This window comes from Phacochoerus africanus, chromosome 10, assembly GCF_016906955.1.
Source record: "Phacochoerus africanus isolate WHEZ1 chromosome 10, ROS_Pafr_v1, whole genome shotgun sequence".
NCBI lineage: Eukaryota > Metazoa > Chordata > Mammalia > Artiodactyla > Suidae > Phacochoerus > Phacochoerus africanus.
Genome location: NC_062553.1, coordinates 43,546,807 through 43,566,773, shown reverse-complemented (window position 1 = coordinate 43,566,773; position 19,967 = coordinate 43,546,807). Strand labels below are relative to the sequence as shown.

Below are 19,967 nucleotides of genomic sequence, written 5' to 3'. Positions count from 1 at the left end.
GCAAGTTGATAGAACGCTTTTCGAGTCTCTTAAACCTCTAAATCACAGTGCACAGTGTTCTGTTTTCCAGCCAGACCTTGCAATCAATAAACATCCAACCCGTGGGTTTGTGTTTGGACTAGCAATACAGTTATTAAAGACACGTCACGGGGGGACAGCAAGTCGCTGTCCTTATTTCTTTTGTGTTCCCCCCCTTTTTTTCCCCCAGAATATTGTCTAGCTTTTTTTGAGCATCAAAAGGAAAACCTGGTCGGCTTGGAATAGATGGTACTTTAAAAGGCTGCACCAATAATCCAGAGTGTTTTTTCCACAGGCGGTATCACCGGTTTCTCAATGACAGCAACGCGCCCATACCCGACCTTAGCTGTCATCCCACCTGGGTCGTCCCGGCGCCATTTGGCTCTGACGTGTCTCCGAGCCCACAAATCGTGCAGCAGCCCCCGGTTATCCGCGAATCCGGCGGGCGGCACCGCCCTCCCCGCCCCGCCCGCCAGCCCCGCCCGCGCCGCGCCGCCTCCCCTGAATCCCGCGCTTGGCGGCCGCGCGTCCAGTGCTCCGCTCCGGCTTTGCATTCCCCGCTCGGGTCTCCGATCCGCTCCCCACTCCAGGCCTCTTCGAGACGAGGAGAGGGGACCCGCGGGCGGTGCGCATCGAGGCGCCTGGCACACAGGAGGCCGCTCAGGAGACACTGGGCGCGATGGCCGGGCGAAGGGGCCGTGTGTTGCTGGCGCTGTGCGGGGCGCTGGCCGCTTGCGCGTGGCTGCTGGGCGCCGAGGCCGGGGGAGTCGGGGGCACCACCGCAGCCGGCGCGAGACGGCGCCGGCGGCCGCAGGAAGACGGCATCCCCTTCGAGTACCACCGCTATCCCGAGCTGCGCGAGGCTCTGGTGTCCGTGTGGCTGCAGTGCGCCGCGGTCAGCAGGATATACACAGTGGGGCGCAGCTTCGAGGGCCGCGAGCTGCTGGTGCTTGAGCTGTCCGACAGCCCCGGCGTCCACGAGCCGGGTAAGGGCGCCGCGCGCGGTGGGCAGACGGGAGGGGAAGGGGGGGAAAGTGCGACGTGGAGGGAGGAGGGATAGGGATGGGGGCGGTGGGGTCCTGGTCCCTGCCGGCCGTCCTCCCCAGCCCTGGTGCCACCCTTGAGTGAGGACAGGCCCGAGAAGCTGCAGCTGGTGGAGGTTGGAGCGCAGCAAGCAAATCTGCGCGCCTGCAAACCGGCTGTCACCCCCACTTGGCTGGACTGAAGACCGCAGAGAATAACGCTAGGCCTGCGGAAGGAGGGCGCCCTTTCTTGCAGATAGGCGTAGAATCATTAAGGCGCAGAAGGCAGGGGTTGAGAGGAAATGAGAAGCCCTCCGTCATTGATCCTAATTTCCAGAGGACGAGTTTATTGGTTCCTGGAGGCTCCGCATACCTCTCTCTATCTCTGTGTTCACATTAGGTACACGCGCTCCTGGGATGATCAGGGAATGTTAAAGATCTTGGCAACATTGGATGGTGGAGGGTGAGAAAGTGGCCTCTCGCAGGCATTCCGATCTTGAAACTGCACACAGTCTTTCTAAGGAAAAAAGAATTTTCCGTTTTCTCTGCTTTAGTTCTTTGAGATGAGTAGTTTGTGACCAGGTTTTTATTCCAACAGATGTTCCTGTATGGCGTCTCCCCCCGAGTGTGTTAGGACACATTTTAATTTGTGTTAAATGTTAACGCATTTGGAATTAATAAAAAGGTATTTTAAAAATGTTTTGGGTGCCTCTTTCCCATTGGTCTTTGGAAATGATGAAACTCTTAAGGCCTCATCTTACGATCTTAAAGGTACTGTTTAAGTAATCTGGACTAATAACATCAACCTGGGATGCATTTTTTTTTTTTTTTAAGCCTTCTTGTTTTCTTTTTTTCTGGCTGCACCTGAGGCATATGGAAGTTCCCGGGCTAGGGAACCAACCTGTACCATGGCAGCAGCCTGGGCCACTGTAATGACACTTAAACTGCTGAACCACAAGAGAGCTCTTTTTTTTTTTTTTTTTTTTTTTAATGACAAAGCAAGAAAACAGTTGCGGATTTTCAATGTAGGGCAAGAATAGATTTCTAATAATATTTAAGAACCAAACTGAGAAGGGATTAAAATAGGTGATCTGTGGTAACACTTGAAGATCATGGTGATCTTCTGATGGAAAGTGTATGCGTTGATCAATAATAAATCTTTAGAGGGAAACATTTCTTACCTTCAAATAATATGAATGACGGTTTGTATAATTTTGTAGTCAATACCCTAAAATCAGATCCTAGAAAACATTTTCTATAATGCACTCTAGCAGATTCAGCATGTAGAACTGGAAATTTTGAAAATTAGTTTCATAGTTGTATCTGAAGATAAAGAAAAATTTTAAATGTGACTACTAATTTTCAGATAACCAAAGTCAAGACAACCTAAGCCAAGACAGAATATCTAAATATTTGTGATTCTCCTGCCTACTTAATTAGAACCTTTGGTTATTCTGTGGTAGACTGCTCCTCAGATTTTGTTAATTGTTTCTTCAAAGAAATTCTATGAAAGTGAATGTTAACTTTTTGTTGTCTTGCTTCAAGTTTAGAAATAAAATTATAAAGTGATTTAGTTAGAATGCAGTATGCTTGAAATGAAAACTGTAATTGTTTTGCTTGAATATCTGGAATGTATGATGTGTCAAGATCTGCAGGTCCCTCTGTAAAACCACAGGCAGAGCTGTGTCTCCAGCAGCCAGGTTGGGTCTGGCACCCAGCAGGCATTCAGTACACATTGGGGAAAAAATTAAAAAGTCATTTGCTGAATAACACAATGCCTTCAATATTTTATTCCTTTTAAACACAAAATACACCGATTTAATTCATTTTAAGAAGGCAAACATGTTTACATAATGTGCTTTATAGATTCTTGTTAATGAAGGAAACTTTAAGTTCACGGTATTACTTAACTAGAATCTAAAATGTCTACCCATTGTACTTTAAAAGGTAGAAATAAACCAGTATGAACTAACATTAAAAAAAAACAAAAAAAAACCACAGGATGATTTCCTGGTCTGCCATCTTTTAGGAGGAGATAAATAGATTGGAAATCTTCAGGGAACTAGTGTTAAAAGCAATTTAACTGAGTAAATTTTAAAGATCTTGTTGACTTTATTCAATGATTCATGAACAGAATGTCATTCAGTATAGCACACAGGAAGGTATTCCTAGGAGCTGTTCAAAATGGAAGATTTTTATAGGCAGAAGGAAGTAGGGACACAGAGGTTATGCTAGGAACAAAACGGGTTGGTTATTGCAAGGTTACTTTCTTTTAGGGGACAACAGGGGCCATGATTACCTCCCTTGTGCTAATCACAGGATTCCTGATTGACTGGTTTAAGATTTCATTTCTGGAAGAGCTGAAACTGTAATTAAGTCTTGGTTTGGTGATGTGGGGCTTAGTATAAGTGACTCCATTTGGAAGTCTCCTGTTGTCTTATTTTTAACACTGGCAAGTGCAGAGATTCTTGTCAGTATCTGAGTTCGATAGTACTTGTATGAATTAACTTTTTAGGACGTTTTGAATAAAAAAGTAGTCACCATTCTTATATGACCTTCAGATTCCTTTTAGATTAAAAATATTTTAAGGAATGAGAAAGGAATATCCATATTTATTTTGAGATAGAAATGGATGCATTTAGTGTCTTTTGAAGACCCACACACTCCAGGTGAGCCAGGTTGTATGGGCTCTACAGGACCAGAGGGTGGTCCTTGCCCTATGGGGGACTGAGAATTGGGAGGTCGGAGTGTGAAGGTGGTCAGGCTGTGAGAAGGGAGTGGGAGGGCAGGAGAAAGGGCGTTGTGGACATTAGGTCAGGACATTTGGTTACTGAAGAGTGGATGATGAAAAGGCAGGAATGTATAGTACAGATAACCGAAACTTACTAATTCCAGGTTAGCTCATATGTTTGTAGATTTTAACAGAGCCCCTGCTTTTGAAAGAGGATGACTATCTTAACTATTTTCACATTATAAGTGTTTTTGGGGAATGAAATAGTGTTTCTTCTGAAGCTATTTGGAAATAATATTTAGCTTAAATTCATTTATTCGACTAAAACTTTGATGAAGTTGCCCATATTCATTTTATTTTCCAGCAAGAGAGAGGTGTCAAGCTGGTTAGTTTTCTTAATCTAAATTCTTTTTCTGAACTTTAAAAACAAGGTAGCTAATGTCTTAAGTATTTAGTTATCATAACAGAAAAACTCTCCTGGAACAAAACAGCATATGTACATCAGGCCTCTCTCTCTGATGGGCATTGACAAGGTTAGATTTGCAGATTGTGGACAGGTGTTCCTTGATCCCACCAGCTCCCTTCCTGAGCAGAAAGAAGTGATCATCATACTTGTTTTTTGGTACCAGGCCATAGGCTGAATTTGAGCGGATCTCTTGAAAGTGATTAATTCTCTGATATTCTATATTTGAATTCATCAAAAGGGAAGGAAAATTCCAGTTGGAATTGGTCAGGGCGGCAAAGCCACACAGACTCGTCAGCTTGATTCCTGACCAGCTGGAGGTTAGGTATCTGTCATTACCAGGATCCCTTTGGAGGCCTGTGACAACCTACTGCAGCAGGGTGGTGGGTCTTAGCCCTTCTCAGAACTGCTGCACGTGGTCTTGGCCTTGGTCTCATCTCACACGTCATGAATCTGGATCCCAGACACAGGGCTGGGATAGAGTCTGGGCTAAGATGGATTCTCTGTGTTCAAATGTGCTCCCATGAGATATGATACCTGCCAAGCCCGGCCATATTTCCCATTTTTCTTTCTATTTGCTTTTGTTTTATACATTTAAAATATTCCTACACATAGGGGCTGATGTGCTCAAACCCAAACATATGCTCGCCCAGGCATGCATATCCATCATTGCATTACAAAGAAACCTTTATTAATTTATATCTGAGCCATGGAATCTGTCCTCCCAGAGTTAAACATGAGTTAAGATTAGTTTGTTTAAAACACTAATTCTTCTACATGTGGTTCAGGATTGCTCTTGGGGAGTAAATCTGATTTATAGCTAAAATGTTATCTTAGAAACATTCTTTGGGGCATAGATTTTTCTCTCTCAAAGGTTGGAATGATTATTTTGGACCTATTCCTCTGCAAATCTGTTCAAATTTAAAGTGTATGAATGCCAGTATGCGTTTGCCAAATATTGTGATGGAACATTAAATGCTGGCAAAATTTCTATACAACTCAAAAAAAAAAAGAAGTGGAAATTTTGGTTATTTTGTATGGCTTCTTTTGGTTATTTTGTATGACTTTTCATATCAGATTAGTGTGTGTTAGTGGGAAATAACTGCAGCTGGGTAACACTTTATAGCTGGTGAGTGTTGGAGTTATATTCTGAAGAAAGATCTATTTGTACCACATGTGGTTAAGAGTTGTTTTTAGACCCAAGTTGCGTCAGTGTAGCTCTTGCCAGAAATAATGTACTTGATTGACTGATGATTGGCTAAAGGAAGAAAGGAAATTGGGCTGGCCCTTAACATTATATCCTATGCCCAGACAAAGTGTCTTTCTGTGGAAACTGACCTGGGGAGGCAGCAAAGGAATCACCTGCCAGCATCTCCCTCTTGCAGAGCGGGTGTGGACTAGTTACCTTTACAGTTCTTTGGGAAAGATTATTATTATTTTTTTACATATGAAAGTTCCCTTGCTAGAAGTTGAATCAGAGCTGCAGGTGCTGGCCTACGCCACAGCCACAGCAACATGGGATCCAAGCTGCGTCTGTGACCTACCCCAACCTCACAGCAATGCCAGATCCTTAACCCACTGAGCAGGGCCAGGGATTGAACCCTCATGGATACTAGTTGGTTTCGTTACCACTGAGCCACAGTGGGAACTCCTCTGAGAAAGATATCTTTGACAAATGAAATAATAGCCCCAGTAAGAAGATGACACATAACACAGTTTTTCTCAAAGTATATTCAGCAGAACATGAGTTCATCTTGGTTTGAGAAGTATTAGGTAACCAAAGATAAACAGCTTTGTGTTTCAAGACTTATCAGAGCCCTTAACATGCTGATATATGTGTCAGATCTCCAACTTAGATGCACACTATACAGTGTTTTTCAATCCTTTTTCACCATGGAACTCCTTTTGTCCCAAGGAGCTTAACTTGTTCCTGGTATTACACTAGTTTGAGAAGCACAGCATTATTATGATCATATTTTAAAGGATTTATTTTGTAATTCTCTAGTAGAGACACTCAAACAGGGAGTTCCTTAGGGATAGGAGCACATGTTCTCTATTTTTTTTTTTTTGCTCATAAACAGTTATCATAGTGATTGATGTATAGTAAACTCTTAACAGTTATCATAGTGATTGATGTATAGTAAACTCTTAAGTTTTGCTTATTGAGTTGAGAACATGATTTTGAGGGCACGAGGCATAGGATATATAACTTCGATTGAAAAAAATTAAAGCAACAAATGCATTCCGGTTCTTTCATTGTTAAGTAGCTTCATGCTTTAACTTCTGTTGACCTCTTGTCAGTAAAACAGGAATTCTTTAAAATCTCATACCTCACAGGGCTGCTGTGAGGCCAAAGGAGTATAGAAATATAGTAATTAGAAGTATAGTAATTAATGAAGTTGCTTTCATCTGGTTATTAAGAACATGGGCTAATTTGTTAAAATGTGCCTTCATTGAGGTTGGTCTGGTGTGTGTTCTACCTCCTCTCCTCACTGGGATGTGGCCTCCTAGGTGGTGTCAAAGCAGGGCACCTAGATGCTCATCTGTTAGGTTGTAAGCCCACCTGTACAAGACCAGAATTCAGCTCTGAGGGGCTTCTTCTCCATGTTTTCTTGATCGCAAATGTTTGTTTTCTAACATTTTTTTTTTTTTTCTTTTGACGGCTGGACCTTCAGCATGTGGAAGTTCTAGCACTAGGCGTCAAATCGGAGATGCAGCTGCTCATCAGAGCCATAGCAATGCCAGATCTATGCTGCGTCTGTGACTTAGGCCACAGCTTGCAGCAACACTGGATCCTTAACCCGCTGAGCGAGGTCAGGGATCAAACCTGCATCCTCTTGGAGACCATGTTGTGTTCTTAACCCCCTGAGCCATAGCGGGAACTCCTGTTTTCTGTCAGTTTTCAAAATATGGGACGTTCCTGCTTTGCTTCAGTTTGACCTCTTATTTTGCTTCTTCAATGGAAACAGTGAAAGTGTTCATCATTATTTGTGAATGTCTTTATGATTATTTCTTCGGATAGCCAAATCAACATAGGGCAATTTCAGTGTTTACTTCAGCAAACTAACTTCCTTTTTAAAATAATTTTTAATGAAACTGTCCAGGTCTTTACCACTTTATTCTTTTACTGACCTAGTGTAAGTGAAGGACCTACGAAGCCTCCTTTCTCATCTCCCCCCAACCGATTTTCTTATGCCCACTTGGGTCTTTGTGTTTCCATAGTTCTTTGAAGCATTGTAGCATAAAGGTTTACAGTATATTCTTCAGTGGCAGGGGACCTGAGTTCAGATTCTGTCTCACTGTTTTTAACTAAATCTTCTCAGGCAAGTCATTTAACTTCTCTCAAATTAATCACCTACAAAATGACAATAATGTGATGATAAAATGAAGTAGTAGATATAAAGCTCTTTTTTTTTTTTCTTTTTGGTCTTTTTTAAGGCTGAACTGGGGACATAATGAGGTTCCCAGGCTAGGGGTCGAATGGGAGCTGTAGCTGCTGGCCTACACTACAGCCACAGCAACTCGGGATCCGAGCCACGTCTGTGACCTACACCACAACTCATGGCAACACGGATCCTTAACCCCATGAGCGAGGCCAGGGATCGAATCTGCATCCTCATGAATGCTAGTCAGGTTCGTTTTTGCCAAGCCACGATGGGAACTCCTAAAGTTCTTACTTCTAAATGTGTCAACAATTGTTGTTATCTCTGTTATGGCATTTTCTGTTTGTTGTTGTCCGTGTTCTCCCAGTAAGCTGTGGGGTCTTTGCGGTCAGGGGTTGTATTTTGTCCATTTCTCTATCCCAAATGTCTAGTTAAATGTTTAGGACATAGTGGCCACTCAGTGACTATAGAAGAAATGAGATTTCTCAGATAGGCAAGAATGGGCATCACAAAACTAAGTTGTGTTAAAGGTCAGTGCTGAGTTGGTACATGTGAGACTGTCAGAAAGCATGATAACAAGAAAGGATAGAAATGGCCTTTTCCTTATGCGAACGCATATTTTGTTGTGATGCACCTCCAGTTTTGTATAATGGAGAAATTCACCTACTGTGTGTCTTTGGAGTGTGTGGTCTGTTGTAGCGGAACTGTGAGGTTCTTTTCCTCTTGGTCTCTTTCCTCTTGAGACATTTTAGAAAGTTAAGCTGCTTTGCAAGTGTGAAATAGAAATTCTAAAGATAATTAGTAAACATTTACTTCGTCAAAGTTTTGAATTTTTAAAATCTGCTGGAGCCCTTATGTTGCTGTTTTACACATAGGAGTCATAGCTTGAAAATGCCACAGAAGAGGAGGTTTATCTGAAAGTGAGCCGAATGGTCAGATGAGTTCAAATTTGAGACGTTTAAATTTGCTCTTTCCTTCCCATCTTGTTAATTACTGGAATTGTTGCCAGTCCACTGCTCTGCCAATGTTCTCTTTCTTTTGAAATTCAGGATATGGTGTTTGTAGGCCTTCTAGCTGTCAGCCCTTTCTTTTTCTTTTCTTTTCCTTTTTTTGGTAAGGTTTTTTGTTTTTTCTATTATAGTTGATTTACAATATTCTGTCAATTTCTGCTGTACAACAGAGTGACCCAGTCATTCACACACACACACACACACACACACACACACACACACGTTCTTTTTCTCTCATTATCCTCCATCGTGTTCCATCACAAGTGATTAAATATAGTTCCCTGTGTTATACAGCAGGATTTCATTGCTTATCCACTCCAAGTACAGTAGTTTGCATCTACTAGCCCCAAACTCCCAGTCTATCCCAATCCCTCCCTGTCTCTAGGCAGCAAGTCTGTTCTCCATGTCCATGAGTTTCTTTTCTGTAGATAGATTCATCTGTACCATTTCTTAGATTCCAGATATAAGTGATATATGGTATTTGTCTTTCTCTTTCTTACAGTGTGGCCTCAGAGAAGAGACCGTGTTGCCAGTACCTCTTATTATGTTCAAATAATTTACCTACAACTTTGTACCCCATTAGTAACTTTTTTTTTGAAATTTTATTTTATTTTTTTTTTTACAGAATAAAATACATACATTTAAACACAATTACATTCACACAGGTTATTATATCATGGATCTTAAGCAACAGAATGACTCCCTCTGGAGAAGTGGGATGGAAAATATGCTGAGACAAATAGGAAATTTATTCTCATTAGTAACTTTTGAAGGTGTCTCATGTAGGGGATTATGTAGCTGATTCTTAAACAAAAAGAAATGAGTTCTGACAATTTCTCCTGTACAGTGAAGTGACTCAGTCATGCAGAACATTGTAAATCAACTATAATAAAAAAATTAAAGCAACTTCCTATGGTATCAAAAAAACAAACAAAAAAAACCCTGAGTTACTTACAGTAATAACCCCTGAAACAACTTTCCAGTACCAGTACATTTTTTTAAATAGAAATCTGTTTACTGTTAAATCACTGCTGAGCATCATGGTTCAATAATAATAATGCCTCTCACTTTAAAGACATTTGATTTCAAGCAGAAATTGTTTATTTAAAAAGTGGATACAGATGACTTGTTTTTTACATGGGACTTTAAACTTAAATCCAGGTTCTAAAAAAATCCCTTGTTGTGGTTATTCATGTCAAGGTAATTGGGAAAAATAACAATTATCTTATGTATTTGTATATGCAGGCAGCTGCTGGGATGTTCAGATCCCAAATGATACCGTCAAAATGCACCTACTCCATTTCCTTTCCTGCATAGCCTCAAGTATTAGAAATCAGAAAACCTTCTTTTTACTATGAGGCTTCTAGTCACTGCCATTGTGTAACTTTTTCCCCCCCAAGAAATATCTTGTTTCTAGAGTGCACTTCAACAACTTGTACAAATCATACATTTTCGTCATGAGTTCAGGGCAGGAAAATGAATATATTGGTTGGACTGTCACCTCCTTGACCAATGCCCTATTTTTCTTTTCCTAGCTAAGAGGAAAATTTTAAACTACCTTTTTCTCATAGCCATTATAAGAATTGTTGTGAACATTCTAAGCTGAAATCAACTTTCTAAGATGAAAAGAAACGGTAGGCTTTTGTCATTGTAGCTAATTCTGTCAATATAATTTAGGGAATAGTTAACAAAAACCCACGGTGTATATGCTATTTTACTTTATATACCAGTTACCATTTTAGGCAGCTCCTTTGCATATTAAAATGTATTTAGGTTCTGGCCTTGGAGTCACTCTTTCATGCATGTTGAGCTTAACTGATAGGTTGTATAACCTGTGGACACATCCCTTGGTTCTGCAAACTGTATACTGTGTATAGATGCAAGGGTTGAACAGTTCCCTATTCTATTCTTAATGTAGTGGACATAAGGACAATTATCTGTAGATGAAACTACTGGAAATGTTAGACATTTGCAAAATAAAATGGTTTTTGCCCTTCTTGTGTTTTAGGTGCAATGTCTGACATCTGATTTTAAAGTACAACAGTTCTATTGAAATAGTTCTGTTTGTCTCAAGTTGTGACAGTGTTCAGTAGAGATTTTCTTTTTAAGTTTATTGGAGGAAACCAGTATTATTCATTGTGGGAACTCAGTAAATGTTAGGCCAGATTTTCCGCATAATCAGCGTCATGGGAACTAAGTTAACATAACTTTTGGAAATGGCAGTAACTTAGCAAAACAGGGGGACGTATATAGTGAGATATGTGGAGAGAAATCTGCTCTTTAAATGCATTTCTCAAGAGTCAAATTCAGTTTTTGGAAGATGCTAAAGCAGTACAAAATATAGATAGATAGTTCTCAGTAAATATTGTAGATGCATAATGAATTTTACTGTATGTATAGACAACTAGACTAAAATACTATAGAGACAAAAAGGTTTTGTATAAGTCTTAATGGCGGCAGACTTATGACTGGAGCAGTCATGTTACCTTATTTTGAATTTCACTTGCGTGTATAAAATAGCCTTCATTTGAATTGTATCTGTTTCCTACTCTTTAGCTTTTATCAGGAATTAAAAAAATTTCTCTTTTATCTAAATGACTTATATTTTAAAAAAATCATTTCTCAAAAGTTTTTTCCTTTTCTTTTTGCCTCTTTTTGGATCGCTGCCGAGGCATATGGAGGTTCCCAGGCTAGGGGTCAAATTGGAGCTGTAGCTGCCGGCCTACACCACAGCCAGAGTAACGCCAGATCTGAGCCGCATCTGCGGTCTACGCCACAGCTTATGGCAACGCCGGATCCTTAACCCACTGAGCAAGGCCAGGGATCGAACCCACAACCTCATGATTCTTAGTCGGATTCGTTAACCACTGAGCCATGACGGGAACTCTGTCAAAAGTTTTTTTCTTTTCAAGGAGTTTTCTTGAGGTATTGTTGCCCTCTTTAAGTATTATAAGATATTCCCCTGGGATTTTATTTTTATTTTTTAAAAATTTTTTATTTATTTATTTTGTCTTTTGTCTTTTTAGGGCTGCACCTGCGGCACGTGGAGGTTCCCAGGCTGGGGGGCCAATCAGAGCTATAGCTGCTGGCCTATGCCAGGCAACGCTGGATCCTTATCCCACTAAGTGAGGCCAGGGATCAAACCCGCAACCTCATAGTTCCTAGTTGGATTCATTTCTGCTGCACCACGATGGGAACTCCAGATATTCCCTTGGGATTTTAAATATTTGGCCACATTTGCCTTTAATTTCAGGAGGATTCTGACAAGGTACCTTCTGAGGTGGGTTTGGAGACCCTAAGGGATGGATATGGCCTTGCATGTTCTTCTTGGCTCCCTTTTGTTCCTGTGGGTATTGGAATAAGAAAGAGTAGTCGTCTGGATAGTAGCTGGGAGGCTTTCATCTGATAAACATGGGTCATAACCCCACTGGGGCAAGTACTTGCTTATTTGTCAGCCATTTACTCCCCATAAGCAACCTCCAGCTTGGCCGTAAATGAACACTTTTCCTTACCTATCATAGGTGAAGAATTAGATAATATTTATATTTATGGGGACTTAAAGATGCAGGAAGAGTCTGCCTGTTGTTGAAAAGAAGTATCTAAAAGAAAAATTAGAAATTTGGAGTTTCTTATTTTTTAAAGATCTTGTCACAATGATCTTATTTCCCATGAAAATTCACATAAATTGCTGTTATCGATGCTGTCATTATGCCATTATTTATGTTTTGGAAAATTTATGACTATATTGAGGAAAAACTATAAAAAAGACAGGTAACTTGAGGTGTTTATTTTTTTAAGGGGGCTACTTTTAACAGGTTTCACGGAGCTGTAGAAGGAAAAATCTGAGTCTTAAAATGTGCACATTTTGGTTAAGTCTGTGCAGTTGTCTCTCAGGATTCATGGGGGATTGGTCCATATGTGTGTTATACACAGTTTTACTACCTCCCCCCCATGTCAGGTCCTAATTTGCACTTCACTGGTAACTGAACTACCCTGGAGAAGCTTCATTGAAAGAGTGTATTGATTTCACTCAGGTGTCTACACAGGGGGTAGGGGGCTGTGTGTTCAGGACAGCTGTAGGCTTGCACTAGTGGTAAAAGCCATTAAATAGGTGATAAGTGTTTTTAATATTTTTTGAGGACTCTTTTCCATTATTTCTAGACCTTTGGGTGTGCTTTTCTTAATTCACATTGCTGGACAGATGGGAGTTGGAGCCACCTTGTATTGTTCAAATAAACATTTCTCCTTTTCTCTGGACTCTATGTCAGTTTGCACAAATTGTATTTTAAAAAAATGACATAACTTTTGGGCATGTCAAGCATTTTTCCTGAATAATTTAAATACTCTTATTGTTGCCATCATTACTCTAATATTGAAGCCGAATCATTGGTTGCAGTTATTCTACAAACTGTGTTTCCAGGGAGATGGAATGAATGAGAATGTGTTTCTGAAATGAATGTACAAAGGGCGAGACTGGCTGGTAATTTCCCCAGAACTTAAAGAAAAAGGGTAATGGAGTTTATAGCCTCTGTAAAGACAGTAGCATAAGCAAAACACTCATACCCTTGCCAACATTTCCAAGAGGCCAAGAAGGCTCTCATTTGTAGATCGTATTACACTTTCCATGATGTTCTCAGTTCCCAGACCAAGTTAGGAATACTTCGTTATTTTTTAGACCCTACTAACAACTTGAAGGTATAAATTACCTTAATTGCAAATTACCAAGAAAACTAAAGACATTCATTCACTGGGTGTTTGGAAGTACCAGGTAGAAAAGCTTTTAAACCAGTTCACATTTGGAAATCAAACTCATGAGAGGTTCGGTGCAGAATGCAGTACATCTTTCATTCCTGCATGTGTTATTATCTTTGTGGCTCTAATGTACTTTACTTCCCAAGAGTAGCCACGTGCCTGCTATATTAGTGACCTTCTGCAAATTGAAAAGATTCTTAACAAAAGGAACAACAATGTTTTACATTAAGTACTTAATATGAGGTTATTAACTTAAATTTTATAGAAAGCCCAGAGAGATCATCAAAGGGGGGCTTTCGGAGGAGGGAGGGTTTGAGCTGGTCTTACAGGATGAGTCCCACCTGGACAGTAGAAGACAGGGCTTCAGCCTAAGCTGGTATAAGATTTTTAATGCTTCTTGTGTTGTTTTCTTCACTGTCCCCAATAGTGGTGACATAGCAGTATTCACTAAATATCATGACAATTAATTACATTCCATTAACATGTGAAATTTCCAACCTTGTTAGAGAGAATATAGTTTTTAGAGTGTTGTCCTTTGGGTTGATTTCCCTCATCATGAGGATAAAACTATTTGGGGTGGAGATTATTATATATATATATGTATATGTGTGTGTATATATATATATAAAATATGGCTAGAAAGCATTTAAAATGATATGGTTATATTATATAACATATAATTATAAGTATAATTATATTAAGCATATAATATATATTATAATAGGTAATAATTGATTACCAATTATTATTCTTTTTCCCCTCTAAGTAGCTATTATTGAACACTCTCTAGTAAAAAGATGTCAAGTAATTTTGATTTTTTTAGGCCAATTTCCAGCAGTTATATACAGCTAAATTAGTGTTCTGTTTTGATTATGTATTTCATAAATGGTGTTGAACAACAAAATAAGAACCACAGCAAGAAAGTGCTGTAGTCTGAAGTATTGAAGGAGAATGTAGCCCTTAACTCTTCTCCACGTACCACAGCCACTCCAGAACATTCATCCAGTGGGTCTTGTGTAACACTTGGATATGATCATGTAGTTTGTTGAATGCTTTTGGGAGAAAAATTCACTATGCAGAAATATTTAGTATTTAATTTTTCCAACTATATGGTTTTTATTTCACTGTCCAATATTGTATTTATAGATTTAAGTATATGTGGCAGCTGGTTTTGATTTAAATCAAGTTCATTTTAACTGCTGGTCAGGAAGAACCAATGCGAACAATTTTCTTCCTCAGAAAAGTACATTTGTGTTGTTTGACATGGCCTTAATACATACCCTTCACAACTCAGCTGGGATGTAAAAGTCATTATTGGATGTTGAGAGTATACATTTAAAAGTGGTGATTTGGAATTCCTGTTGTGGCTCAGCAGTTAGTGAACCCGACTAGCATTCATGAGGACGTGGGTTTGATCCCTCGCCTTGCTCAGTGGGTTAAGGATCTGACATTGCCCTGAGCTGTGGTGTAGGTCGAAGACACAGCTCAGATCCTGCGCTGCTATGGCTGTATGGGCTGGCAGATGTAGCTCCAATTTGACCCCTGGCCTGGATACCTTCATATGCTGTGAGTGCAGCCTTAAAATACAAAAAGACCAAAAAGAAAAAAAAAAAAACCAACAAAAAAACCCCAACAATAAAAGTAGTGATTTGATAGTTTTTTGAAGTATCATCAAAAAAGTTGAATGATTTTAATTTTTTTTACTTATCAGATATTTATTGCCAAGACCATTGGAGGAGATACTTCAAATTCAACTGGTTAATTAATAATATTTGCTAATATTACCAGGAAGCAAAGGCTTTTACTTGTATCGACCAAATAGATGAGGAGGCACATGCAGACTGGCTATCATTCTTAAGTTACAAAAATATGATATAATGATAATATTTTAAAAAATCAACTTATATTTTGATACCATTTTCCTGTAAAATTCATGTATATTAGCATCTGCATTTTATATACAAAAATCTCATAATATGCTGTTTGTAGTATTATATCTATTAATTCTTCCTGCAATGGAAAATGGGAAATTTTAAAAATTGTAATGGCTACTTCAGTGAAAGCAATATAGAATATTGGAATTATTGATTTGTGCTTCTAACTCAGCCTTTTCCTTGTTATTTTGTAGACTGGAAAAGAGGGCAAGGCTTCCTTTGCATTTCTTTCTTTTTTTTTTTTGAAACCTCAATGATGCATTTTTCATTAGGGTAAATTTATTTTGAATTACTCCTCATGGCAAACCCAATCTTCATTAGTGTTCCATAGAACTGTGAAACATTGAGTTATAGTTTTTCCTTCCTAGCTAGAAGGAACATTCTTATTTTATAGATGAGTAAATTTGGCTTCAGAGAGATTTTAAACAATCTGCTTGGGTTTGTGTAGCTGTGAAGGCTAGAATCCATTTCCTGTACAGGATGTTGGGCTTTTTTTTTTTTTTTTAAATATTCCCCATATTCCCCAGAGTAATGTATTCAGATGGGGGATAAACATAACTATTTCTTCTGTGGCTATTGAAGGTCGTGAATTATTTACATGGACTGACATCTGCGAGGGAGTGGACACGAAGGTAATGTTATCAGTGCGTTTTCAGTTCTTCAGAGCAGAGTTTCCTAAATCGTGGGCTGTAAGTGGATGTGGGTGTTCCCAGGTAGAAAGACAGGGTGTGGTGGTAGAAGATTATGTTGAGTGGCCAAAAATTCTGAAAGGATGGAAGTAAATCACTTCAGCATATAGTGAGTACATACAGAAAATATTATTTTTCTTGGCAGTAGAATCCTCTCTCAAGGAAGAAACAAGCTTTCGTCGAAAGATTGTTCTGATGAACTCTTTGGAAGTCTGGGCCTTCAGGGCTCAGGAATGGGCTAAATTGAATAAAAAGAAGAGGACTCTCTTCAGAGGCTGGGTGAAGAGTCAGAAAGGGAGAGAAGGTGGCTGGTGGTTCAAGAGGACTTTGAGGGTAACAGACACATTGAGTGGAAACGTCACAGAATCTTCTGTGCCCTGTGATGCTTGGTGGTCAGTTTGGAAGGTGGAATGGGATACTTCATCTTGCCTAAAGATTGGCAAAACCAGAGGTCATCCAAGGAAGGACAGTTCCATATAAGTCACAGAACAAGAACTTATTGAGAAAGATCAGACACACTCTATACCGTAGTGCTTCTTAGAATACATAAAGGCAATTCTTTTGGAATGTCAGCCAGATATCTCCCAACTCACTGGTCATTTACACTGAAATCCTAAATTCCTGAGTTGTTTTTCCAAGTTGGAATCCTGGTCCTAGGAGGACATAAATACTGGGCGAGGGCCTTTGGATTATGGTTTGTAACACCAATTCGAGGTTTGCATGTGCCAAGCAGAAAGAATCACATGTTGTGTTACTGGAGATTAGGGGCATGGAATACAAATAACTAAAACTGGGTAAAGTTTCCTTTCAGAAAATTATTTTTGTGTTGACCTGTTGATGTGTCTACATTAACTTCTTTTTTTTGGTCTTTTCTAGGGCCACGCCCGAGGCATATGGAGGTTCCCCGGCTAGGGGTCTAATCAGAGCTGTAGCTGCTGGCCTACACCACAGACATGGCAATGCCAGATCCGTGCCGCTTCTGAGACCTACACCACAGATCATGGCAACGCTGGATCCTTAACCCACCGAGCGAGGCCAGGGATTGAACCCTCAACCTCGTGGTTCCTAGTTGGATTCATTAACCACTGAGCCACAATGGGAACTCCTACATTAACTTTTAATGTGAAAAGTTTATTTGTGCTAAAGTGGATTCCATATTTGTTGAGAATTTTTCCAGAGCAACCATGAGCAAATAGCTTTTTTTTTTTTTTTTTTTTGCTTTTTAGGGCCACACCCACGGCATGTGGAGATTCCCAGGCTAGGGGTCTAACTGGAGCTACAGCTGCTGGCCTACACCACAGCCACAACAACACCAGATGCCAGCTGTGTCTATGACCTATACCACAGTACATGGCAACACTGGATCCTTGACCCAGTGAGTGAGGCAGGGATTGAATCAGTAACCTCATGGTTCCTAGTTGGATTTGTTTCCACTGCGCCATCATGGGAACGCCAGTGTATAGTTTCTTAAAGGACTTTATTTCTATATTTGTGAATGTTTTATAAAACATAACAATGGTATAGGAATTATGGAGTTCACACTGTGGTGCAGTGGGTTAAGGATCCAGCATTGCTGCAGCTGTGGTGTACATGAAAGCTGTGGCTAGGATTTGACCCCTGGCCCAGGAACTTCCATATGCTGTGGGTGCAGCCAAAAAGGAAAAAAAGAATCATTAATATTCTGTTGTGTACCTGACAACTATCCCATATTAAAAGAATAAATATGTATGGAAATTATACCTGGAATAAAATTCCTCCTTAAATTATTGTGCAGAAAATAGTGGAATGCATTACTGTAGGAATTTCAGAATATATATAAAATATAAGCGAAATTTTTTGTTTTGTTTTTTCCACTGGGACTCCCCCAAGATGATGATTAGATGATAAATTCCCTTGGTAATTTATAGTCAGGATATGGGCAAGCGAAAAAATTGCCAGATCTTCAGGCGGATGTTTCTGTGAGATGTTCATGGGCAGGAAGTGGGCTAATAACACAGTGAAATCACAGAGTAATTCTGGGTAAGTAACTTGCCTTTTGATGCCCATATTATTTCATGTGAAAGTGTTTGATCTGAATTATTTAATTCCCCATTTTGTCTGTGCACAGTCATAACCTTGGGTATTAAGGAGAGTCCAGAGCCTGATCAGGTACAAGGTTGTGGGGGGCAAGAGGTCTGTGTGCATCAGCGAATAATACTGGGGATCATTTGATTGGGCAGTGTATTAGCAGCCATTTCTTTGCCAAGCTAGTAAAAAGGGACATTTTAGCATCATTTTCCAAGTTTTCTTATATAAATGGATTAGAAGAAAAGAAAGTGAATCAAGTTTCATCTGTTTATTGCTTGCTGTTAAGTATATAGTTAGCTCAGAGGCTAAATAGATAGTTCAGGACAAAACTTGTAATCATCAATGCTATGCATTCTTTGTAGTTCAAATATATTAGCTGTTCTTTCACATGTAAAGAATTGTTCTGTACACGAAGTGTTAATCCTAGAGTGCTAGTCCAGTACGTGCAGGCTCCTGGATGCCTGGAGTACATCAGAAGCAGATGTAAGCCATCCTCACCTGTGTGGGCCAGAGGACCAGGCTAATTCTGAAAAAAATTAGATTGACTTTTATCCAATCAGTTATTCTAGGACCACTTCAACTCTTTTCTCCCCACAAAAAGCAGATACCCCAAAGATGTTCCATTTAGCTTGCCTTCTCTTTTCTCCTCCATCCAAAGGAAAAGTGTGTGTGTGTGCATGTGTGCACATGCATATACTGAAATTCCAAGTGTATCAGAATTTTCATGAAAAAACTCTTCTTAGATCATCAATGGTGTTTTGTGCAGTTGAATTTTTTTTTTTGGTTCAAAACTTTGATTTTTTTCTTTGTTATTATTACTATTAAAGTGTAGTTGATTTACAATGTTTCTTCAAGTTCTGCTGTATAGCCAAGTGATCCAATCACACACATTTCCTTGTGCTGTGTAGTAGCAGTGGGGCCCTACTGTGCAGTTGAGGTTTTTGACATCCCATCCCTGAACAAGTTTGTAAGGGTTAACTGGGCTGAGCTGATGTGGGTGATGCTGGAACTGCTGGTTTCACATGGTCTGTGGTGGATCTGACTGTCATAACACCTACAACCTGGCCTTGAGGTAGCTCTTAGAAAGTGAGCCATGACATATAGGAAATCTCAGATAAGGAGTTAAAATAATAAAGACGGTTTAAAAGACTGACGGATTGAAACATAGCATTTAGAATAAAAGAAGGAAGTGAAGTAAACTTGAAAACAAAAAGTATTAAATGGTACAAGAAAGGTAGAAGATAAGGTTTAAAGATGAAATAGAAAGGCTAAATAAAATTATTTAATTGTGGAACTAATGTGAATATACTCCCTTCCTCGACACTTAATAATGCTTAGTATATGTCAAGTACTCATTAAAGGTTTAATTCATCTAGTCCTTAACCCTTATGAGTTGGTACTAATATTATCCCTATTCTATAAATTAGAAAACTGAGACACAATGATTTGTTCACCTATCTATGAGATCACAGGCTTGTAAGTGGCAAAACCAAGATATGAATATATATATGTATATATAGCTACATTGTTAATTAAATACAAAAAAAAAATTCAGTACGTTAGACACCATTTGCTTCATCACCTTCCCGTCTTCTGAACTAACTCCTTCCTTTTTTATTTCTGGCAGAGCCTGTGGCATGTAGAAGTTCCTAGGCCAGGGATGGAACCCAAGTCACAGCAGTGACCCTTGCCACATCAGTGACAATGCTGGATCTTTAATATGCCACCAGGGAACTCTTGAACTGTCTGATTTCTTCTTGCCTTTCTCTCCTTTTTGGAGAATTCTCCTTCTTATTGTGTGATTTGAGTCAAGCTTGTCATGTTCTAAGATATCCTCTCTCCTTGTTTCCAAAGTTAGCCTTCTCTCCTCCCAACCATTATATCTTGATTCTATGATA

At 39.6% G+C, this 19,967-nt stretch overlaps 1 protein-coding gene across 1 annotated transcript in view; it reads left to right on the top strand.

Annotated features, from left to right (window-relative positions):
- The first annotated feature begins 500 nt into the window (after window positions 1-500).
- The window catches only part of CPE (carboxypeptidase E), a 125,111-nt gene continuing 105,644 nt past the window's right edge, over window positions 501-19,967 (top strand). The window contains exon 1 of the mRNA XM_047799024.1: window positions 501-1,004. Within this exon, the coding sequence (XP_047654980.1) occupies window positions 698-1,004 (307 nt within the window). The 5' untranslated portion in view covers window positions 501-697. The remainder of the gene's footprint in view (window positions 1,005-19,967) is intronic.